The following is a 24792-nucleotide window of genomic DNA, read 5'->3' as shown; positions in this document are numbered from 1 at the left end:
CTCCAAGTTCATGGACGCATATTGGCAATGACACTGGACTGCACAAATGTGAAACATGTACAGACAAATACCATGACATAACATTAGAGCACAGCAAGTAATGTAACTAAAGTTAACTAGGTTGTGGGTTACAATTGCTATTGCAAAACTAACCAGGTGGGATTAGCTATCACAAACATTAGCAAACAGGCCAAAACAATACTGACCTATTGATTCTGTAAAACAGTAAAAATGACTTAATGTTACTCATCTGTCAAGCAGAAACGGAGCAACTTCCTCATTCCTTATCATGCCTTTACATCTTTTTCTCTTTTTTACCAAGTTCTTGTTCAAACTTTAGAGTTTTGTGGCTCGCTCCAAGCTACTTGTTTTTTTCTCATTAACAGAGCCAAGGCTGTCCATGAACAGCAGATTTTTTTCCAGTGCGCAAAGGAAACGAACAGCTAGCAGACCGTGAGGAGATATTTTCTGAATTTGACAAAAAGTATATGGGTTTAACATCACTTACTGCATTTTAAAATGTTTCATCCACTCAGTATACATTTCCAGTGCATAACTGAATGAAACTACATCTGCTACAGATCAATACCAAAGTTGAAGATAGCAGCGTAATACATTCAGCTTAAAGGAATTTTGTAATGCTTTTGTTATTTCGTTTTTGTTTTCAATTTCAAGCTGTCTCTGGAAAGGCACAATGCCTTATTTGTCCTTGAATTATATTAATCACGTAGTTCCTCTTTCTGTGAATGCATTTAGCAGGAGCTCATGTATCTTCTCAGTTACAGTAGCTGTTCTCATTCTTACTGAGAGAAAGGGTGAGGAAATGAGTGTGGTAGCGTTCGTTTGCATGCCGTGCTCTAAGGCCCACTCCCCTGTGTGAGAGGCTACGCTGTGCACCTTCCGATTGGTCTACTGCATAGAGAGAGAGAGAGAGAGAGGAAGTGCAATGCAACTGTCTGCACAACTGTGGAAGTGAGTTCTCTACGGCTTCATAAACGGGTGAGTCCAGCTTTACATGACTAGATTGAGGGAAAATAAGGAGAGATAGGGTCAGAGGAGGAAAGGGAAGCTGTGGATGAGAGCTGGGGCATCCTTACGGGTCAAAGGTTGATGTTTTTTGATCTGAAGGTGGTTGGGTTTTTTGGGCTCCACCTCAGAGGAAACTCAGAGGAGGAAATATAACTGACACACACTGAGAAGGACAGAAAGGTGCTTTAACCAGGCTTATGAAATGGCCTGTGCTTTAAAAAATGATCATGAAAAATGATCCTAAGGTACTTACTTGTTAGAAACTGTGGTTATCTGCAGTAATATATGTGATGCAAATTCATCACATGCAGATTCTTAAAAGTAAAGGTTTCTAAATGGATTTTGAGTTTTATATTATGTGGAAGTTCACAATCATCACTCAAAACTCACCTTTGTTTTTAAGAGCATAGGTTTGTAGTTTGTAGTAAATTGTCAACAGCATTCATTTTTCAGTATGTACACAACCCTGATCAGGAAGGGGCAAAACTTCTTTTGGGCCTGTGATTTTGTGTCTGCCTTCAAACTTCATACAAACTCACACAGCTTGTTTATACCTGAGTTCTTTCCTGTTCTTTTCAATTGTGGTAAACAGCTCTAAAACTGCCAAACGCATTTCTCACCTTAAGCTGAAGGTCAAGTTCTAAGTCTTCAGATATACATAGCTTTTTTCATTTGTTCACCTCTTCACCACTCTCCACTCTCTACTTAGAACATGTCTCAATATTCTTGTGACTGATCCCACTCTTTAGAAGAACTTCTAAATAAAAAACCAAACGAAAAAAAACCCAAAAAAAACACAGCAGCACAACATTTTCCGGTCTTTTCTTTTACACTGAAGTGACCCATAATGTTGCTTGATTAAGAAAGTCGGGCAAGAAATTGAGTGATTTTTGCAAAAAGGTGTGCAACAAAAACCATAAAGTAGCCCATAGCAGGCCTCTTCATATCAAAACCCTGTAACAGGTCCACATGTAGCCTCCTAACCTGTTATTGTGCATCATACCCTCAAAATCAGTCAGCATGCGCCTGTGGCTGAGTGCTCTCTAGCTGCAGAGGAAATGGTGATACACATTTTGCACAGAAGACATTATTAGGGGTGTATGCTTCAGGAAGTTGCTGTGACCTCTTCTGCAGCAGATGCTAAGACCACTGCTTCCCTCAGTGAAGCATGCTGATTCCGCTCAGTAGCTAGGATCCAGTGCTGTAGATAACATACACAGTACTGTGTAAAATTACTGACTTTTGCACAGTACAGTAGCACTAAAATTATCTTAACCGTTGCAAGATTTTGTAACCTGAGTTTCAGGTTTCTCTGACAACTGAAATTGTTCCTCATCCGCCACACCATGAAAACCATGCTATACTGAGAAAGTTTGACTCGAAATTTTTATGTCATTTGGCAAATTGGCAACTGTTTCAGAATTACATAGAAACAGCAGCTGCACACCTTCTTTTACTGATACAATATCAGGGCATGCACACATCTTATATGTAATACAGTGGCCCCCAAAGGTATTTGGACATTTGTGCCATACTCAAAAATGTATTGAGTTTATTGTGTTAGGAAACAAATTCTCAAAGCGAGTGGCTTTTCATTCAAACAGTGATTCCAAGACAAAAGGTGGCTGGTGAGTTTCAAATTATTTTTTTAATTATTTTTTATTGTTTAAACAATTTCCTGCAGGTTTGCATTCCAAATGGTTTTGTGCACTTCTGAGTTCATGATCTCAGAAATGAACACAAGCTCACTAAAACCACTATACGAAAAACAGCTCCAGGCTTTGATGTTTCCACCTTTGTGCTTGACAGTACTTTTAGTGCAGTCAGGTTGAAATTCTATTCCAAATGTTTTCCACAGAAATCGATCTAATGTTTTGCTAAAGGTGTTTTTCTCTGAAACAAGTACCAAATTTTTAAACATTTTATGAAGTAACCTAAAGAACTTTACTAATGGTTAATTACCAATGCTTAAAAAAAGTGTCCAAATATTTCTGGGACCACTGTATATGCTACAACCTATATGTAATAAGAACTCTTGCCATACAAAATCTTAAATCTAACCCTAATCTTAATGCTAGTAATGAAACGTTTTTATTTTATTGCTCCTAACTTACACTCACACATGCTCACACATACTAAAGACTGTTCTGTTTATTTATGCATCTGACACATCACAGAGGCAAAACCACAGAGCTAGAATGCAAAAATGTATTTAAAGACTAAGGAAACCTAGATTTGCCGAACTGAAATTGGATGCAAATGTCTATGACACACACACACACACACACACACACACACACACACACACACACACACACACACACACAGTTTATGTATTGATGTATTATAAACTGGTGGCAAACATTTAAATCCACCTGCCTAAAATGTCTGGTGGAAACCTGAAACATGCATGGTCAACACAGGTTGGTTGTCATTAAATCAGTTAGTGACTCAGTGAGTGAGAACACCTCTTGTAGGCTGACCTGCTGGGGGGTCCACCAAAAAATGTGGCATCTCAGTGCAGCAGCTATACAGCCTGGGGCTTCTGGGCTGAAGAGCAGAGCAGTGGTGAACCTGCTGGTCTCCTGTAAGCCCTGGGCTATTGTAATCTGGCATCAGTCCTGAAACTCTGGGCCGGTGGAAACAAGCCAGATTCTGCAAAGCCTGCCATGTTAAATTAGAGAAACATGGACAGAGTCATACTTGCATCACTTGCCATATAATGTACAGGCAACATGGTACGCTTTTGCTTTCTGTTTAGCTCTAAGTGACAGTGAACACAAGTAATGAGGTCACAGCTGTTCTCTTGCGATGACCCCATAAGGCAGAAAACACCATGTGTAGTGTAAATACATTTGTGGTGTAAAGAGACAAAAAAATCTGCTGTGCTAAAACCCATTTGTTAAAAAGCATTCGACCCAGTGTGCCCTTGCTAGGTGCCATGCTAAATGTTTGGGTTTAGACATGAGCACTAAACATAATTTTCCTTCAAGAAAGAGGAAGCATACGAACAGTCAGTAACTTTAACTTCTTGTTTTGTTAGTGAATTTGGCTGTGTTATTTAGTCTTCTTGGGTTTCTACGTCACCAATCTCCTTTACTGCTTGTGAGTGGCTTCTTTATCTACCACAGGAAGATTAAGTGTGAAAGCTCCATTGTGAGAGGGACTGTGTGTGCGGTGCCAAGCAAGTTAGTGTGTGAAGTTTGAGGTTATGCATAGCATTAGATGTGAACACACCAGACTATTGTAGTCTCTCTCTCTCTCCCTCTCTCTCTCTCTCTCTCTCTTTCTCTCTCTCTCTCTCTCTCTAACCTCTCTCGATCACGCTCTCTGCATTGCTCTGTGTGGTCTTTAGGTACAGAGTTGGAGAAGGATTAAAAAGAAAAGAATATGCCTGGACCTCCACCACCACCACCTCCACCTCCTCCAACATTTTCCTTGGTAAGACATACAGCTGATAAGTGAGTGGAGGCAAATTATGCTAATGATCTCTACATAGATCAAAAGATAGCTAGAAGCAGGCTTAAATTATTAATATTAAAATGTTATTTTATATACCATTACATTCTATACAATACACTTTCCCACAAGAGCTGTTCATCTGTACTTATTCACCTTTGGAACAATGCCTAGTCTTGCAAGCAGGAAACTGCTTAGCGTTTGTGACTCTAGAGAGCCATCTAGTGGTGAAGACTTTGACTGCATTAATGGTCTCAGTAACTATTATTCCTCTGATACAGGCAAATACAGAGAAACCAGTTCTAAACAGATCTGAGCAACAGGGAAGGAACGCTTTGTTAACCGACATCTGCAAAGGCTCCCGCCTGAAGAAAACTGTCACTAATGACCGCAGTGCTCCAGTCTTTGATAGTGAGTGAACTCTGCAGTTGTGGGATATGCACACCATGCAATGACAGCACACATTAATAAATACTATTTAGCTTACCACAACATTAAAGCATGAACAATATTAACAATGTGCTGTACCATTGTAAAACATTTCTGTTGGAATTTGTGATTCGGATTTATTTTGTCAGTGTAAACTCCACAGTATTCTTTTGTACTCTTGAACAGGTATACTCAGCATACAAAGAGTTAAAGGGTTTCGTTGCAAAACACATTCTAAACCATTTTGAAACATGTTCATTTATTTATGATATATATGTTGTTGGGAGTGGGCTTTACACATAGAATAAGAAATATTAATGCTATGTTATGATTAATACCATTAATCATATTTCAATAAAAATGGGTTTTCCATGAACATCTGCTGTTATTCTTTTCAAAAACTTGTTATATCTGAAATTGTTACAAATGGATATACAGCATTTTGGAATTAAACTCTTCGGTTATTAAGTTCTTTCTTAAATACAATAATATCTTTTCCAGAGCCCAAAGGAGGAGGTGGAGGAGGTGGGGGAGGTGGAGGTGGAGGTGGAGGTGGCTTTGGAGGCGGAGCTCCAGGTGGGCTAGGTGGACTGTTCCAGGGTGGGATGCCAAGACTAAAATCTCCAGGAAGCAGAGACGCCTCTGGTAATTATTATTTAATTTCTCATAAAATAAAAGCAACACTGTTGGGCAGGTCAAAATGTGTGAAATTGCATGTTTCCTTGTGTGGGATGTTAATGTCGATTTATCTTTAAACAGCAAGGCCACCTATGCCTCCTTCTGGTGGTAGATCCCCCACACCGGGTGGTGGTGCTCCTCCTCGACTTCCTGGCACTCCTCCTGGGCGAAGTCCCATGAACAAGGGCAGCGTCCCTCCTGTGCCTGGCTCTGCTCCTTCCCCTCAGCGCAATTCCCATCCCACTGGCCCTCCTAGTTTACCAGGAGGTCGACCCTCAAACTACTCCCAACCTGCGCAATCCACCACGCCGGGCCGACGTCCCAGCCTACCCCCAACCCCTGCAGGTGGTCCTCCTGGGCGTCAAACTAATTTACCCCCACCTCCTGTTCCTTCTAGTGGTCGTCCACCACTTCCCACAGTTCCCTCTCTCTCCTCAGATGATTTTCCCCCTCCTCCACCATCCATGGGAGGAAACAGGGGATCTTTTCCACCACCTCCAGTTTCTTCTAGTGGTCGTCCACCACTTCCCACAGTTCCCTCTCTCTCCTCAGATGATTTTCCCCCTCCTCCGCCGTCCATGGGAGGAAACAGGGGATCTTTTCCCCCGCCTCCAGTGCCCTCTAGTGGCCGACCCCCACTTCCCACAGTTCCCTCTGCTTCTTTAGATGATTTTCCCCCTCCCCCACCAGCTGTAGGGGGACATAGGGCATCGTTTTCTCGAGATGGACCTCCACCACCACTGCCTCCAACAGGAAATAAACCCCCAGTCCCTTCAGCGCCAAGGCCTGCAGGTAATACTCCACCACCACCACCTCCTTCAGGAAGAGGAGACTTACCTCCACTGCCCCCTGCACCACGGGAGGAGAACAGAGCTCCTCAGAGACCCCCATCGTCAAGCAGCCTGCCCCCTGTCCCACGTCCTGGAGGCTCTGGCCCACCTCCACCTCCACCCAGTGCAAGACCACCACAACAAGGAAGGAGCCCATCTGTACGATCAGGTATGGACCTTGGCCAGGTTTCATGTGTTTTTAAGTGTTCCGTGGTTCAGCGTAAGAAATTTGGATGTCTTTCTATAGGCCCTCTTCCACCTCCCCCTCCATCAGGAGGAAGCAGAGGTGGCACTCCACCTGCACCACCTCCTAATCGTCCTGGAGGAGGTGGAGGAGGTGGCAGACCTCCTCCACCCCCAGACCGGTCTGGAACAGGGGGCTTTCCTCCCCCACCTCCCTCCACCATTGGCAATGGCTACCAGAGCCCCCCACAACACAGTCAAGGTATGGAATTCACATGTATTCATGCTGTAGATGAAACTTCCATGAGGTCTGCCTTACTTTTAACTGGTCAGCAACACGTGACAGAGGATACTTCAAGCTAAGTGGCTGGTTGCAATGTTTACACTTGTGGTTTTGTGTACTTGTGTGCACATGTGCTTTCTGGTCAGTGTCCAAAAGTGTCCCATTTCTAAAACATAAAAAAGCAGAGTGCGCAAAACACACTAAATGTATCCTTTGCTGAATACTTCGAAGCAGTATTGGGCTAAAAATACACAGTCATGTGCAAAGGTTTAGTCAGTTACCTGTTTTGTTGATTTTCAAAGTGAAAATAAGTTAACACATCTTTTACAGAGAACACAACCTCACATTTTAATGCAACACCACCACTGTTTATTTTACATATTGGGGGAAAAATAAAAAAATAACTTTTGCCTGTGCAAAAGTTATGGCACCCTTTATATTTCGTGTTTTATTGTTTCCCCATTATGTTAAACTCAGCAAATAAATATAAAACTGTGCACTAAAATGTACAAATAAATGCCATATTTAAGTTTCCCCCTTTTAGAGGATGTGATAAGTATTTTCACTGTTAAAATCAACAAAACATGTAATTTGGCCAGGGCTATTCAAACTTTTGCATATGGCTGTATACAGTTCAACATGTTGGTGACATTGTAACATGCTGTTTCTGTGGAAATATCATGGAAGAATGTTAATGTCATGAGAATGCTAGCGACTGCTTGTCCCACAGTGGTAAAACATGTCTGCAAACTTAATGAGTGCTTGCACACAATTTGGAAAGACGTCATATTAGTGTGCACTTTAGCAAAACCCACAAACTGCTGTGGACTTTGGGACAAGCTGCAAATTTTTTAACTCAGGGAGTCTGGAGCACTCCACACAAAAGACAGCCTACTCTCAGAAAAAAGGTACTAAACTCTCACTGGGGTGGAACCCCTGTCATCACTGGAGTGATACTCTCAAGGCTACATCTTCAGTAATTTTGTTTATGGTAAGTGCAACATATTCCGGTGCAAAATATGCACCACTCCCCTGGAAAGTTAATGTAGTATGCCTTTAAGGCTCATTAAAGGTACATAATTGGACTTTTTACTTTGGACAAAATAAACCAATTTTTTTTTCTTTTAATAGTTCACTTTTTTAGACACTATTTTTCACATCTTTTTCCATGTGATGCACACTTTTATTTTTAATTTGTGGTTTTCTCATGTCAAGTTTAATTCATTTACACCTTTCACACGTGTAATTTCATAGTGGAACATGTTAAAATAGATTTCTACATGTTATCACATGTATTTATGTAAAACACAAAACATAAATAATCTCAAAAACATAAATCAAAACAAAAACATCTTAAGTTGTACTTGAGATCACATATGAAAACAGGAAAACTTAGAGTCACATGATTACTTATTATTCACATTATGTCCCATATGTTTACATGTAGACACATTTTTTAGACACGTATGACTAGCAACATAATTTGGTGCATTAATACAGAATTCAACTAATGTATGCAGTCATGTGCATAGCATATTAAGTATTTTACATCAGCTTCATATTCAGACTTTAGATTTAGATTTTAGAAGCGGAAATAGATTTTAAGCCTTAAAGGGAAATTCCACCATTCCAGGAGGGAATTCTAAATTTCTGCGTAACTAAATTGCTAAGATGTAAGAAGTCATTCAGAGTGTGTTGATTTAAAATGGTTCATGTCAGAGAAACTAACATAAAATACTAACAAACACATTACACCATACCTGAGATACTGTTTTATGATAGTTTTGAGACATTTTTGACTTAAAACATTTTTTTTTATTCCTTCATGGTGAATAGATACATGCAGTGTATTGTAAAGCAAAATAGTATTTTCATTTAATAGCATCTTCATCATCACATTTAAAAACTCAGAAGATGTGTAGATTCACTGTTGTAGACATTGTGACCCCTGGTTCCTATCATCACCACTGTAAAGAAATCTGAGTCGGTAAGTTTCTCTGCAGTGAACCATTTCACATCAGATCACTCTGAATGGCTTTGTTAACATCACAATCACTGAATTATACAGAAATTAAAGTAAAATGGTAGAATTCCTCTTTAAGGTAGTCTGGTAAGAACTGTTGTCATAATGAATAGTGCTGAGGATTTTAATTGAAGCCTAATTACCACTGTTACCATTACAGTGTATTTAAAATCTTTAAAGCAGTTAATACTGTGAAGGCATCTGCTCTGTTACATCACACCACATCAGTGGGAGTTTAATCTATGTGTTATGTGTTTGTGTAGTGTTATTTTGCTGGGCAGCTGTGTCCTAACAGGTAACAAAGCAATAAGCAATGTTTAGTCCCCGACGTCTGTATGGACTTGATAAGCTCCGTGTTCAGCACTACACTCCATTAGGCAAACTCTGTGTTTGCTCTGAGGTCAGCAGTCTCAGCCTTGGACTTAACTTAATACCCAGAGAGCCTTTTCAATCAAACCACTCTTGGTGCTTTGTTCCTCTACACTTTTTCATAAGGCCTGTTTATGAGACTGATACTTAAGACACCATTAAGCTAGCATGAGAGCATTTACATCTCTATGGACAAGCATTAATTAAGATAGAAGATACAACTTAAACATAATTGTTAACAATATTTATTCATTTATTTAAACATTTTCATAACATAATATTTTAAAACAGAACAGTAAAATAAAAATCCTGGAGACAAGACCAGATGTGTGGAGTCATTATAAATGAAAAAAATATATAATTTCAATAAAATATGATACAATTATGTTCCTTAACTAAAGGTACTGAAAACTGACCATTGAGGGTATGACAAGATGGGTAACATAATCTGCAACATTTTCTGTTTGTATTTGATTGAATATGGTGATCCTAAACTTCTGAATTGTGATTCAAGCTTTTGAATGGAAGCAAAGGAAAAAAAAATAACTCAGCTTTTATAATAGGGATAAACTTACCTAAATCTCACAAATAATCAGTTTACGCTCGCACTGTTCCAGACAGAGAACAACAGTATTCAGTGGTGAGAATGTACCACTGCTTTGTTGAAATTAGGCCCTTGATCCACAGAGTAATATTATCGTTTTTTTTTTAGATGATTGGGAGATGAGGTTTTCTTTCCATTCCCTATCTGAGCTGCCCCCACCAGAGCCTTACATCTCTTGCCCTAAGACGTACCCCAGCAAGGCTGGTAAGAGCGAAGGCAAAGGTAAGGAACATTTTTTTTGCTATGAAATATGTTTTGCTTCATGTCTGCGATAGTGAAGTAATGTGACTGGATAGGAAAAGCTATACTTGACAGTTTTCAATTGAAAATATTATCACCAATATGACTGTTCATATTCTGGATATACTCCAAAGATCTTTGCCTAATGTAGACTGTTACACAGACTGTCATATTTTGGTGTCATTCATTTTTTGCTGGTGCCTCTTACGCTCAGAATATTTATTTATTTATTTATTTATTAATTATTGCAGCAACTGGTCCCAGTACAATAAAGCTTGTCTGTGTTCTCTGCAGGGTCTTTGCAGAAGGAAAGAGGTGCTCCTCCACTGCCTCCGTTGCCTCCATCAGCCAGATGAAGGAAAATCACCCATACCTGTTCAGTATTATTGGGGCTATTTAGATTTTTTAACCAGAGCTCCTTAACACTTTTGTTCATAATATTTTTTGAGATGTTGCTGAAGGTTACAATTTCAAAATTTCCACAACACACACAAGCACACACACGCACACACACACACACACACACACACACACACACACACACACACACACACAAATGATAATGCACAGACAGACTGTCAATAGTTATCTTAGTGCAATGTATTCCAAATATATTTTTGAAAGAATGTTTTTTTCTTATATTGACTGTTTTTTATTTCCTTTTTGAGCTTTGTCTAAATAAATAAATAAATAAATAAATGTATGGATGAATACATGATTGAATGGATGGATGGATGGAGATGATATGGAAGTCTGTGCTGTTCTGAAAAATAAAGCACATTTTTATCAGACACAAGCTGCCACAGTATATGGGCTCATTTGAACAATGGCATTGAATAACACACACTTGCTCATTACCTAGAGCTCCATCTTTGGCTTGTAAAAATGTACATCAGTTTAAACGCTTCCTCTGGTTGCTGCATTTCTGTGCAGTCTTTACGGCGGAGTTTTGCCCTCTTTAGGAATTTCCATGAAGAGGGAGGCTAATGCGAACAATGCCGAGACCGAAATAAACCAGGCGAATATTGTACTGAGAAGACTTTTATTCAACAGTATTTTATAACGCTGAGGACTTTTATTCAAGCACCACGTGAAACACTCATGTGCAAATTTGCTTATGGCCGCCTCCCGCTATCTGTGATTGGTGGAATCAAGTTTCTATCCAACGGTTTAGGAAAACATATAAGAGGCCGGCAGGAACGGAGTGTGAGTGGAGGAGACGAGAGCTGTCAGACCTGAAGTCCAGTAATTATACAAATATGAAGTCTTCATCTACCTTGAGCATTCGGCTATGGGTGTAACATCAGGCCTCGACCAGCCTGTGAGGGGGAGAAACTGGTTAAAGCAGAGAGAGAACTAGTTTGTTGACATGCGGGGCTCCTGTGCCGTTTCCTGTCAGTGCAACTCGTGCTAACTCCGTAACTCCGACCGGTTTCAGCACCGCAGCTCAGAAAGGTAAGAGATGTGACGGGGATTAGGTTTAAATGCTCCAGTTTTAATGAAAAGGGGATGTGATAAAGAAACGTTCGCACTGCAAACTATACAGTGTTTATGTAGCGTTTATAGCATGCTGAAAGATATACGTTCAAATGTGACCTCCGTCGGGAACTTGGGCACGTTCAAAATGAGCTTAGCTGGCTTTCTGCGAACTTGGAGGGCAGTGGAGGTGGATGTGTACGTGCTGCTGAAGTGTCTCAGAAACCAATAACCATTTACTTTTAAAGCTATTAAAGCTTTTCGTCATTCGTTCGAAATAATTTGTCACTAATTTCTTTGATTAACCCATTTTCTCGATTTTGGTTGTTTTTTTGTCAGACTGGCTGGACTCTTGATAACCTCCATCCATCTCTGAAGGCTACAGACCTACAACAGGATGGAGTCTATCAACACCTCCATGTCCAACTCTGCACCGGGGGCTGACCCCTCACCTGCCCCACATCCTGCCATGTCCATCGATAAGCTTTTCCCCGCTCTCCTTGAGTGTTTTGGGATCATACTGTGTGGATATGCAGCTGGCCGTGCCAATATCATCACATCCACACAAGCCAAAGGCCTGGGGAACTTTGTGTCAAGGTTTGCTCTGCCAGCACTGCTATTTAAGAACATGGTGCTGCTGGACTTTGGAAATGTCATCTGGCCATTTCTTTGGAGCATTCTGGTGGCCAAACTGACTGTGTTCTTCATTGTGTGTGTGCTGACATTGCTGGTGACCAGCAAGGACACCAGATTCTCCAAAGCAGGCCTTTTCTCCATATTTGCTACTCAGAGTAATGACTTTGCTCTGGGATACCCTATAGGTAAATAATAGTGTTTTTTTCCCTTGGACAGATAAGGAAAAAGTGTTTTTTTGTTTCAAAGGAAGAGCAACAGTCCAACCAACAATGAGACAGTCACATAAAGTATTCACAAAGTAAAAAAAAAAAAACATAGTTAAAATTTTGAAAAGTGATCTAACTGCCCTTTGTCCAGATGTGGACAAACACTCCTATACTCTGCTGTCTGCTAGCTGTGTTGACTCAGGTGGCAGTGCTTGCACCATGCCTGTCCTGTACAGAGCTGCTTAATCCATTTGTCAGCTTGTTTGTTTGGTTCATGGCTAAGAATAGGTTAGACTGATGTGAGTACAGTGAGTGACCACATTTAGGTTGTGAATGCTTTTTTATTGTCTTCCATTTATATTATATGGTTTTCCCAGATCTATCAAACAAATGTAATGGAAGAAGCATCTTTCTTTTTTTAAACAGTCGGAACATGCTATTTTCAGTTGAACACTGCTTGCTACTCCCTCTAGCTGGGGTTTAAAAAATGTCTTTTGTCTTCCTCAGTTGAGGCTCTATACAGAAACACCCATCCAGAGTACCTGCAGTACATTTACTTGGTGGCTCCGGTCTCCCTCATGGTGCTAAATCCAATTGGTTTTGCATTCTGTGAGGTCCAGAAGCGGCGGGGTGAGCACATGCAGCATCAGAGTAAGCTGCATGTGGTTGGGGTGGTGCTGCTCCAGGTTCTCAGGAACCCCATCGTCTTCATGGTGGTGGTCGGGATTGCGTCACACTTCCTACTGGGCCAGAAGATCCCACCGTTCATGGAGGAGTTTGTGGATGGCTTGGCCAACTCGTTTGGAGGTGCGGCTCTGTTTTATCTGGGTCTGACCATGGTGGGTCAACTAAGGAAGCTGACAAAGTCCACAGTGGTGGCTCTGATACTGCTCATCACCGCAAAACTGTGAGTTTCCTGATAACAGTGAACAGGTGAAGTATTTAGGTATAGTGACAGTTACTGAACATTGAAATGCTTTGTTTTTTGTCACAACATGGCGCATCAACTTCTTCAAAAATGAAAGTTTCAGGCAATTTAAGGAATTCAATTAATTTGCATTTGCACAACCTCATTTGTTTTGTGAGCAGATAGAAGCTGTTTCTCTGCTGAAGGACTGGACCACGCGAAACTTTTGCTCTTATATATGTGGACTGTTGTTCTGCAATAATAGTTGTCTATTGTTCCTTTAGTATCATATGGGTTAGGGTTAAGAGGTTCAGTGTTCTGTTTCCTCTTTCTTAGCACAGTTTCACATTCAGCATTTGCCCTAAATACATTGTGTTGTAATGTAGCACAGTTAAATACTGATTATTATTGCAATCCTCAGGCCAGTCTGTTCTCATGGATCACATCTCTCTGCACTGATTACTTACATTTACAAGTAGTGTTTTGACTCTGAGTTTTGGTTGTTGACAGTGATATCTGGCTCCTCTGTGCTTAAGAATTCTCATGGCGACAAAGCAAGTTTGGGCCTGTGTGAGGAAACATATTCCTGTGCATGCTCTGTAATTTAGTCTGATCTGTAGCATTTTAAGCTTTCCTGTTATATAAAGTGTTTCCTAGTGTAGCTTAGAGAATGTTGAGTCAGGTGCCAGATGATCAGGATATGTGAAAACGGTGATTTAAGAGATTACAGAAAAATGTAGGACAGTTCTTAGCAATAACTGAGATTTTCAGACCAAGCCAAAGAACTTGATAACTCTGCATTTAAAATGGAATTCCCCCAGTCTTTCAAGATTTCTATACAATTAAATTGTTGAGTCAGAATTGTGTCTTCAGATGTCTTAAAAGTTTAATGCCTTTAAAAACTACATCATAGAAGGTTATTAGGCAGAATAGTTATGAATATGTTACCGGATGAGTGACACATTGTTTTGTGATGTGTCTAAGAAGATTTTGGCCTAAAAAGGGTTTTTTATTTTTATTTATTTATTTTTTTTGTAAATGTATTAATGACTGAGTTGTTCATGCACAGCGTTGTAAGGAAAAGTCGTACCCAAAGAAAACACATTTTTCCAGATTTACCATTTTATCATTTTCTTTTATATATAATATTGATAGACATGTGAAAGTTCGCTTGTGGTTTTGGATAGTGAAAAAAAGGCTATATTTGTGCTGAAGAAATCTCAATTCCTAGTTCGTATCACCACCAATATAAAGAGATCCAACGTTCTCGAGAACAGAGCATTTAAACTCAGAATACTCATGCAGACTTTGTTTACATCTCAGTGACTGAATTATGCAGAAAATGTGAAATTTACCCTTTAAGGAGAGCTTTATAATTTTAGCTCAAATACCGAATATGTTTACTCCATATTCTTCTGTGAACAATGTGTGTTTGTTTTGTGTTTTCCTCAGGCTGGTGATGCCACTGATTTGTAGAGGCATGGTGGAGGTTTTGGACAGTGGAAACTTTAGCTCTCTAAACCACAGCAGTCTGTCTAACTACGCTTTCCTGTACGGAGTCTTTCCCACTGCGCCCAGTGTGGCCATATATGCTGCACACTACAACATGGAGCTACAGGTGGTGAGTGCCTACTGTAGTGCATGATATTTGCATGTTGTATATGAAATGTGATATGGCAAAGACATCACGATACTTGAAGGCATTGCCATGGCATGTATCACTGTGTTTAGTGATTTGCAAAAGCATTAAAACAGACAGAAAATATTCAATGAAGACAGATAAATAGAACAGGACCTGACAAAAAACCGACAACTGGTAAAAATAAATTAGGAAAATAAGAGTTATAATTGCATAATAGAATAATGGTCTGACACTCAATTAGTAACTTATCCCCTAAATCTGTCTTTCTCATGAGGCATGCGGTTGTTCATTATTCTTGAAGTACTGTTCTTGAAGAAACTCATGATATGTTCAGTAGAGAGAATTGTAATGTAATGCACCACATAAGGATAACGTATTTTGTAGGGATTGAACAATGCAATGTATCAGATTGCATTGATTTGTTTTGTGGTGTTTTATTATGACTAGTGTAACTACTCTAGTGTGTTAGATCAGGAAACCATAAAGCACAGCTTTTATGACAAATATTGTACTTTTATAATATTGAGTTCTTTAATTTAGTGTTTCCCAACCTTGTTCCTGCAGGCCCACTTCTCTGCATGTTCTGGTGCTTTCCCTGCTTTACAACACAAATTTTAATACAGTAAAGGGTTTTTAAAAAACTGATTATTTGGATCAGGTGTGTTGGGAGCAGTGAAAAAAAAAAAGAAAATAAATACTTCAGTCATGCCTTGTCTACATTTTCGGTTGCATGAGTTTAAGATAAGAGCAAAGTCTGTTATTTCTACTTAAACATTAAAATGTAATGACATGACTCATTGATGCATTTATGGATAAGAGGATAGAAGATTTACGTAGTAAAGGCTGGTTTTAAGTGATCATTTCTCTAATTTTGTTTGTTGTAGCTGTAATGTTTTGACCACAGTGTACATGATATAACACATTTGCATAATGAATACTTCAGTTTTTAGTGTATGTTGACATTGCATGGCCACCTCTGATTGTACCTCAATCTCCATTCTCTAGGTGACCTCAGGGATGGTTATCAGCACCTTTCTCTCTGCCCCTATCATGTATGTCTCTGCCTGGCTGCTGACTATTCCCTGGATGGATCCCAAACCACTAGCATCTGCGTTGCAGAATATTAGCTTTAACATCAGCATTGTCAGCCTGTTTGCACTGGTAAGCAGACATTTATGCATGTAGAACTGACTGTTCCTCTTCTTTTTCCTCTTTTCATACTTCGCTTCTGTCCCTTTTTTGTGTTTTTGCTGCTTTTTTCATTGTTCCTTGTTGTAAAAGCTATGTTGCAACACTATATTTGTTAATGGCTTTTAAACAGCCTCCTTTGAGCTGCTCACTCTTTTTTCACTGTTTCTGGCTCCTCTAACTCAGCCTAATATTATGGGATTATGCTAAATCAGTTGTTACCATAATAACTGGGGCAGAAAAATAACCGTTACATATTTAAACTGACATGTTGGGGTTGCACTGGAATAAATATCCACTGTGACTCTTGGGCTATGGATATCAAAGTAATGACAATTAGAAATGTAAAACTGGAGTATTTGGAAAGTGGTTGGAGTAAAACTCAATCTTTTAGCCAAATGGTTAATATGAGAGAACTACCTTGTAATGTAGCAGTAGTGAGTGCTTCTAAGATAAAAAAGTTAGCTCAACCACAGTGGGGCTGCACTTCCTTCCTCTTTCTGGTTGTCATGAGCTCTACTCAGGAAACGTAAATAGGTTAACAGTAAAAATGTAATAAATGTAAACAGGTCTCCTCCCAAACAGGTGGCCATTGAGCCATGCTGTCTAATCACAAACTGTGTTTGTCCACTGTCAGGCCCTGTGTATCACTTTGAAACTTGTTTACATTATCTCAGTGAAACTGAAATGAGAAAAGGAGAACCTGAAATACCTGTACCCCTTCCAGTGCATTTTTTTGCTCAAGTGCAGAGCAGCTACCCTACAGTAACCTAATGTCACCCTTCTTCTGTAGATGGCCAATTGTATGTGTTTCTGTTGCAGGTGTGGTGTGTGGCTGTAAAAATAATGAGTAAGAAAGTCTGCAGTCTTCCTCATATGTTTACAGTTAATCTGTTTGTGGCACAGGTGAGGCAATTAAATGTTTTGACAACATAGTCAAGACTAGTTTGTGGGTGTTCAGACCAGAGTGAATCTCTGTATGTCTGAGCTTATTTCTGTTGTTTTCAGTGTTCTGATGCTCTACTTTTTCTGCTCCCCACCCCGTGTGTAGTTGGGGGTATGTATAGGTATGATTGCTTGGAACTTTGTAGTGGTTAAAGATAACTTCATTGGTCAGGTGTTTACCTTTACTCTGCTATATGGCTCACTCTACAGTACCTACATATGGCCAGGTAAGACTCACACAAGTACAGTCTTGCTGATTGATTCCTCTTAATATAACCCTCATGAATTGTAAAGTGTTCTTCGATACAACTTTCTTAACTATCTGTGTTTTAATAGGATTGATAGCCATCTCTCTCTACCTGTTGAAGAGGGATGAGCAGCTAAAGGTGCAGCCAGGTATTATAATGATCATTGGCTGGGGGTGAGTGCTGCTATTTTTTCCTTTTCCTTATTTGAGTTTTCACATGAATGCATTTTCAGAAACCTTTTCAGAACCCTTATTTCCTTTTTAAGTTCCTGGTGTCATGTAAAAGCATTCTATAGAGAATTCATTGTAGAATGCTTTTGAATGACATTTAAAGAAATGAAAGTATATGGTTCGGTTTTTTATACTGCATTTTTTCACCATTTATGATTTCTGAATTGGTAAAATTACAGAAGAAGGAGAAAAATCTTATTGACTTTAATGTATGGCAATGTACTGATAGTCGTATCTGAAAATTTGAACACACCCAGTCAAAGAACATGTTTTGTTGATTTTCTTTGTGAAAATAAATTTACACATCCTCTGCTGGGAACAAACTGAAATATGGAAATTGTAGTGCAAAGTTTTTATGAGCTAAACATATAGAAAAAAAATAAAAAATGAAATAAGATGTGCCATAACTTTCAGTCAAAAAAAAAGGAAAAAAAAACAGCAATGTGCAGTATTGTGTTCTCTGTGGAGAATGTCTACTTATTTTCACAAATAAGTAGACATTTCATCAGGGGCTCCTGATGTCATTTCATCAGGGGCTCCCAAACTTTTGCATATGACTGTGTTTTATTGCATATAATTTTGAGTCATTTTTGTTGGCTTTGGTCTTTGTATTTGTCATGAAATGTTGACATAACTTAAAGGGCAGATGGCATAAGAAAGAAAATAAAAAAACGTTTTTGATATGACTTTTTAAATCTTGTTTATTTATTTGCTTTTGTAGTTGCTTTTTATAACTTTTAGCAAGAAGATGCACAGCTGTTTATGTATACAACATAAAAAGTGCCTTATATTGTCTTATCACTACCATTCACAGTGTGCCAATGGTTGCAGTAAGCATTCTCCTCATGGTGGGAGAGAAAATGCAGGACACCATCGACTCTGCTTTCTTTTTTGGCACATCGCAGGTAGAGAAAGACTAAAATACATATTTAATCCTGAAGAGTGCTGTGACAAAAAAGGTGGTCACAAGCAAAACTGTGTTGATTATGAATGACTTGCTCTTCTATTTTTATGTGCTTTTTTTTTTATAAAAGCTGACTTTCCTTAGCTTGTTTTCACATATGCTGGTTTTATTGTCAGACACAAAAGACCTCTGGGCTAAAAAAGCCATTGTATCTACAGACGATGTGTTTAGCTGATTCACTGTCTGATGGTTTTTAGGGCTTCCACTTTCTGATAAGCGCACAAACAGTCATGTATTGAAACATGCAGTGTGTAATGTGAAGTGTGTCCCTAAAAATGATATTTTCACATGTAGAGAAAGCAAAATTTGTTTACTTTCCTATAGATCCCACAAGCTGCTGAATGTAATTTTACTTCTGATTTCTGTTCCTCTGTCTCCTTCTGTGTTTATGTAGATATTTTGCACATCAGTAGTGCTGTGTGTGGGTATAGTTGTAGCAGGTGTGTCTCTCATGCTACTCAGCAGAGGCACCCAGGAATATCAGACCCTTGAGCAGGAAACAGCAAATGGCACTGCAGAAGACCTGAGAGCAGACAACAGCGTGCCGGCCCAGTGCACTTTTGAGCAGTCTTCCATAGAGGATGACATCAGGCCAGGTATAGCATTATACTATTGCTAACATGTCTCTCATTTAGATCTAAATATCTTGTTTTGTGTCTGAAGTCGGTAGCCTTACTTAAATGTTTGCAAATATTAGTTTATTTTTTAGCGCTTTACATTTTTGTCTCTTTTTTTTCCCACCCCCAGAGTGTAAGGGCTGTCAGTGCAGTAGTGCTTCTGTTCAGTCAATGACTAATATGGTTATCAACAACAGTGTGAAGGACACTTCATCTGCACAGCAAGGTACACTATCACTCTTGTGCTCACTTATCATTATTACACTAATTGATCTTTCACTTATTTTACGTTATGTCATGTTCCTGCATATCTCGCTTTTATTTCAAAGTCCATCCCCCTGATTGTTCAGCACTCATATTCAGGCACTCTAATTTTCCTTGTTTTCTTCCACAAACTACTACTACTGTGTCACTGGCTTGGTCTCGCTGTCCAGTAATATGTACTATATTGTGGTTTACTCTCTCAGTCTGAAACACCTTAACTCTGACATGCCTTAGATTATTACCTCACATTTCTTTGTATTTCTGTTCTTTAACATTAGAAGGACCTGCTCATACATTGTAAACTCCACCCATTTATTTAGGCTTTATGTTATGTAGAATCTGCTGTACTTTGGGAGATATTATAAGCTAGGGTTGGGCAATATGACAACGTTTATCGCTATCATGATAAATTATGTCACAATACAATACAATATAAAATGCTTTTCTGAACAAATTGTGCATATCGTCAGTACTTTTTGTTATAAAGATTAAAATTTATCTCGTTTAACTGAATTTATTGCAACACAGTATGCCAAATATTGAATAAAAATCACTGTATTCACAGTTTTTGATAGTGTTTTAAAATCTAACACTACTTGTTCTTCTTTCTCTGTTCCAACTGATCAGATGTCTAAAAAAAGTAAATATTGTGACATATCTATCGTGAAATTTTTTTTGAAGTATCGTAATATATCACCCACCTCTATTATAAGCTGACTTTTTGAAAAAAAGAAAAAAAAGACTTGAACAACAGAGAGTAGGTCTGTCTTTCTGTGCTGTTTGTCTTCTTACTGTGCTTCAGTTATCAACTAATCCCACAGGTGTAAAAATCTTTCACCAAAAGACGCTTGCGCAAACTCTGAAATTAGGCTGTACCACAACAGCTGTTACTCAGCAGATGAGTAAGCACAGTTGACTTTACACGGTGTAGTTGGCTTTGAGTGGCTGTGTTTAGACACATTTTGTGTGGTGCAATTGTGGTGTCAATTTGGATGTGATGGTTGCATCAGCTGTAAAGCAGACATCGATATAATCTTCGTTTAAAGACTGTCATGCAGTTATCAGGGTCTGAGCATATAATCCTGTGTTATTTGCAACAACTAACAATTACACGTGTATCGGCTGTGTGTGTTTTTATTTTGCTGTTTAAAGTGGGATTTCCACAGATTTTTCACATTTTATGCATAATGTCGCTGTCCAAAGGAAAACATGCATCTTCTTTTTACATTTTTTTTGTTCTAGTTCTATACATCATCTGAGCCTAGCAGCTGTCCTTTCACATTGTGTGAAAAATTCATGATCAGTGGACTGACAGAAATGCTCCAAAATTGCTCGGAATAAAATCTCTTTACATTAACTTACATAGAAAATAAAGAATGTGTTTTGCCCTTTTCTGTGAAGTTATTATTTTGGAGATATTTGTTTTTCTTCAGACAACGATGGTGATTGTCATTATGGTGTATACAAAGTCATTCAAAGTGGTTTGATGTGAAATGGTTCATTGTTAAAAAAACGTACTAATTTGGAGTACTTAACAGTGGTGGTGAAAGGAAACAGGAACCATGTGTGTCAACAATGAAATGCAATGATGTCAAAATGCAAACACAGGAATTTTATTTACTATCCAAAATGGCTAGTAAACCTGGATGAGTTTTTACATGTAATGTTGATAACAGAGAGATGTTTTCACTGGGGACTATATTGCCTTACAATGCCTTGTATGTACCCCTTCACCATGAATGCATTTTAAGAAATTCGCTATAGGCCAAAACCTGGTCTTAAAACCATCATAAAACAATGTCTCAGGCATCAGGCAGCATACTCATAACCATTTTATATAATAGCTTTCTGTGAGGGAGCTTTAAGAGGCATCAGACTCTTCAGACGTCTGGTTCCTGTCACTACTACTGTGCTAAACTGTTTACTTAGTGTTTAGTTAAAGTTTGAGAAATCTGTACAATTCCCCTTTAGGGTTACAGGAGTATTCCATCTTCTTGTAAAGGCAATAAATGGGAACATGTAAATGGAAAAAGGTCACATTGAAAACATGATGTTTGCAGGTGAGTGCGGGAGCTGCTGTGATTCCTCTCATTGTTTGCTGGTGGAAGAGGAAGAGAAATGGCAGAGTGCAGACAGACAGATGGCCAGACATGCTTTGCTTTGCTTGTTACTCACCGTCAGTCTTCTTGCTGTAAGTACAGATTTACTTAGGGTCTTTCCTCCATTTGATGCACATTTATAGTATATTCTCATTGTGAACAACTTTTATTTTAGACCTGAAGGCAGGGGGGAGTTGGTGTGCATTTTTAGCAATCAGTGAAATTACTGTTACGTCAATGACCGAGAGGCACTGGTGTCATGAAACCACAGTTTGTGGTTCCAGTGACTAATGGTCTCTATTGGATGGCACTAGGGTAAACAACCTTTTGTAATGAGTGAAATTGTATTATGTCTGCACCACTAAAACCTCAGTATATCAGATCAGACTTTTTCAAATCTGCCATCTGTTAATAAATTATGAAGTGTTTTACACTGCATTTATAACCAGTCATCTCACCTTACTTAAGCACTATTACATATTCATTAGTTCTCTTTGGCATTGCTGATGTCCTCACTGACCTGCCTTTGCTATCACTGGGTGGAGATACTCTTATCTCAAGAACATGCCATTCATTCATGGTCCCTTGACCCACATTGTTCTAGAATCTCTCCAGCTGCCTCTGGTGGCTCCTTAGTCCAGTTCCAGGCAGGTTGTACTTGGAGCTACAGTTCTTCTGTGCTATCATCAACTTTGGACAGGTAAGGATCATATGTCATCTCATTCTTGCATCCACAGTTTAGTTGTGCATTGAGTTAATGCTCTGTTCTTCTCTCCCCACAGGGTTTCATATCTTTTGGAATTTTTGGCCTTGACAAACATTTAATCATTTTACCATTTAAAAAGAGGCAAGTTCATTCACTTTGCTTTGGACTGTAATTTGTGGTGATATATATATATATATATATATATATATATATATATATATATATATATATATATATATATATATATATATATATATATATAATTTTTTTTTAATAAAAATGTAGGTTAGCCAATCTGAGACAGGCTTTTGGTCAAGAGGCAGCGATCCAGTCAGACATATCTGAGGAGATCAGACTGACCTGTAATCAGTTCCTTAAATATCATAAAGAACAGTGTGTGCAAGACATCGTCCATAAGAAGAGGTAGGCATGCTCTACTGTCTCTGTTACTCTGTTGGCATCCTTGCATAATTAGACGCATCTGAAAAGTTTTATTTAACAAAAGTATATTTTATAAGTATCAGAAATGTTTTACAAGTTTGAATTTCAGGAAGTAATTCTCAGTATGGGCTGTTATTCCCTCTTATTCCTCATTAACTTCTCTTTTTCATTCTCACTTTTACAATGTCAGTTCTTCATTAATATGAGCCAGCATCTTTGTTTTGCCTCCCACCTCTTCCCTATTTGTCTGTGCTCTTTCTGGTTGTAGTGGTTGATCCTTGCTCTTCTGTGCAGGTGTGGGAAGCGGAGCATAGCAGAGACCTTTCTGGGTAGTGAAATGGTGCAGTGGCTGCAGACTGTTGGACTTGCTAGTGACCAGGGGGAGGCGCTATTGTATGGCTCACGGCTGCTGGAGGGTGGCGTTATCCACCATATCACCCATAACTATGGTTTCCTGGATGACACCCTGCACTATCGTTTCACAGAAAACATAGCTAATCACTAAAGCTGGATGAATATAAAGGCTAGAAAAGGCTAATGTTGGTTCAATTTCATCTTCAAAGTAATGCGCTGTGTGCCTAATTTAACTTGTAGTGTGTTATTATGGCTTGAGAGTAGTTTACACTGGGCTTACACTGACCCTTTCCTAACCTCTTGGGTATGGGATGGAAAAAAGGGACGGTAAGATTAACACTGTGCTGCTTATAGGACTAGGTGATGGTTTGCATGCTAAGTTGCATGTATAGCACCACTGTGTTCTGGGTATTTTACATGTAAATACCACATATTGAAGCTATAAGAGCTTCAAATATAGAGGAATATAATGGCCACAAAAATACAAGCTTTGTTACAATAATGCAAGTAGAAATCTTGCAGCAACAGGTACTTCTTCCAGTATCTCCTGGATACTCTCTATACAGAATAGTGCAAACAGCTGAAGCTAAAACATCTGGGATCAATGTAGGTCATCATAAAACCAGTCTGTGTGAAATCTTTGTCTTTTTCAGAAGTTTCACTTGGTTACAATTATTTCATATTACAGTTGTATGCAAATGTTTGTGTGCCCCTGGTCAAATTACATTTTTATTGAAGTCAAAATAAGTACATATTCTCCTTAGATAGCACACTTCTGCATGTTTAAAGGCACAATTACTGTTTGCTGAATAACACTGGGGGGAAAAAAGATGGCCTGTGCAGAAAAATGCCATATAGGTTTGTTCCCTGTAAAGGATGTTATTTCTTATTATATTTTTTTCTCATTTTCACTTCTATAAAACATGTCATTTGACCAGGAGTCTTCAAACTTTTTGTGTAAGAATGTATTAATGAAATTAATATTGCACTGAAAAAAAGTCTTCCATTAATAAGTTGGTACTTATTAGCTACGATAAAATCATTTTAACAGCTTAATAAGGTTTTATAAAGATTTCTCCAGAAATTGTTTATCACACTGCGAAAGGATCCTTTATTTGCAGCACTGATACAATTTTCTTTAACTGTATCAATGTTTAGGATAGTCAGACTAGCTAGCATGAAAAATTAGATTAAACATGAAGTGCTTTTAAAGCCAGAAACAAAAACAAAATATGCTTATATTGAAAGGAGGGTAAAATAGATGATCTCTACTTTACTTTATCCAGAACTCCATGCCTACTGCTTTAAATAAACATTGTCACTTAAGTTATGACTCCAATTCAAAACTTTTCCCCAATATTTCGCTTATACCTCTGACACATTGTAGGATGGAGCCATAAGTAAATTAATTATTGAGGTTTTAATGGTCAATATTGTTTCACATTCTCAAAGCCAAAGCTGAGGGAGGAAATCTGTTCCATCACTTTGATTAACCCAAATGTTTGAGCTTGAATCCCAGCCGTGGTCTGCAGGAGCTCTTCATGTTAGATCCTCAGGTGACCAGGCAGTCTGACGCTAACACTGTGTAACTCCAACTTGTATAAAACTTGTTTATTTGCAAAGAGATTATTTTGTGTTACTTATTTATAATACAGTTCATGCCATTTTTACATAATTACATTTGCCACACATTGCATATTTACATTAAATAAACGATTTCTCCAAGTTTTTATGTGTTATTG

At 38.7% G+C, this 24792-nt stretch overlaps 2 protein-coding genes across 2 annotated transcripts; both read left to right on the top strand.

The window, feature by feature from the left end:
* Positions 1-809: 809 nt before the first annotated feature.
* wipf1a (WAS/WASL interacting protein family, member 1a) lies at positions 810-10861 on the top strand. Its single transcript, XM_036566648.1, has 8 exons — positions 810-999; positions 4385-4470; positions 4770-4899; positions 5419-5562; positions 5677-6594; positions 6673-6870; positions 9996-10109; positions 10422-10861. The coding sequence occupies exons 2-8, from the start codon at positions 4420-4422 to the stop codon at positions 10481-10483; spliced, it is 1617 nt and encodes a 538-aa protein (XP_036422541.1). The 5' UTR covers positions 810-999; positions 4385-4419; the 3' UTR covers positions 10484-10861.
* A 437-nt stretch (positions 10862-11298) lies between these two features.
* On the top strand, positions 11299-24778 carry gpr155a (G protein-coupled receptor 155a). The gene is made up of 16 exons (XM_036566593.1): positions 11299-11582; positions 11943-12424; positions 12953-13352; positions 14805-14973; positions 16000-16155; positions 17005-17088; positions 17234-17354; positions 17464-17548; positions 18420-18510; positions 18964-19165; positions 19317-19412; positions 21511-21641; positions 22154-22249; positions 22332-22396; positions 22541-22678; positions 22991-24778. The coding sequence occupies exons 2-16, from the start codon at positions 12001-12003 to the stop codon at positions 23199-23201; spliced, it is 2469 nt and encodes an 822-aa protein (XP_036422486.1). The 5' UTR covers positions 11299-11582; positions 11943-12000; the 3' UTR covers positions 23202-24778.
* The last annotated feature ends 14 nt before the right edge of the window (positions 24779-24792 follow it).

This window comes from Colossoma macropomum, unplaced genomic scaffold (genome assembly GCF_904425465.1).
Source record: "Colossoma macropomum unplaced genomic scaffold, Colossoma_macropomum, whole genome shotgun sequence".
Classification (NCBI taxonomy): Eukaryota; Metazoa; Chordata; class Actinopteri; order Characiformes; family Serrasalmidae; genus Colossoma; species Colossoma macropomum.
This window is presented reverse-complemented; position numbering and strand designations above follow the sequence as displayed.

Excerpts from the sequence above, each read along its gene's own strand:
- gpr155a (XM_036566593.1), top strand. The coding sequence starts at position 12,001 with ATGGAGTCTATCAACACCTCCATGTCCAACTCTGCACCGGGGGCTGAC. Across the intron at positions 12,425-12,952 it reads TGCTCTGGGATACCCTATAG|TTGAGGCTCTATACAGAAAC; the intron begins GTAAATAATAGT and ends TGTCTTCCTCAG. Across the intron at positions 17,549-18,419 it reads ATAATGATCATTGGCTGGGG|TGTGCCAATGGTTGCAGTAA; the intron begins GTGAGTGCTGCT and ends TACCATTCACAG.
- wipf1a (XM_036566648.1), top strand. The coding sequence starts at position 4,420 with ATGCCTGGACCTCCACCACCACCACCTCCACCTCCTCCAACATTTTCC. Across the intron at positions 5,563-5,676 it reads AGGAAGCAGAGACGCCTCTG|CAAGGCCACCTATGCCTCCT; the intron begins GTAATTATTATT and ends ATCTTTAAACAG. Across the intron at positions 6,595-6,672 it reads GAGCCCATCTGTACGATCAG|GCCCTCTTCCACCTCCCCCT; the intron begins GTATGGACCTTG and ends GTCTTTCTATAG.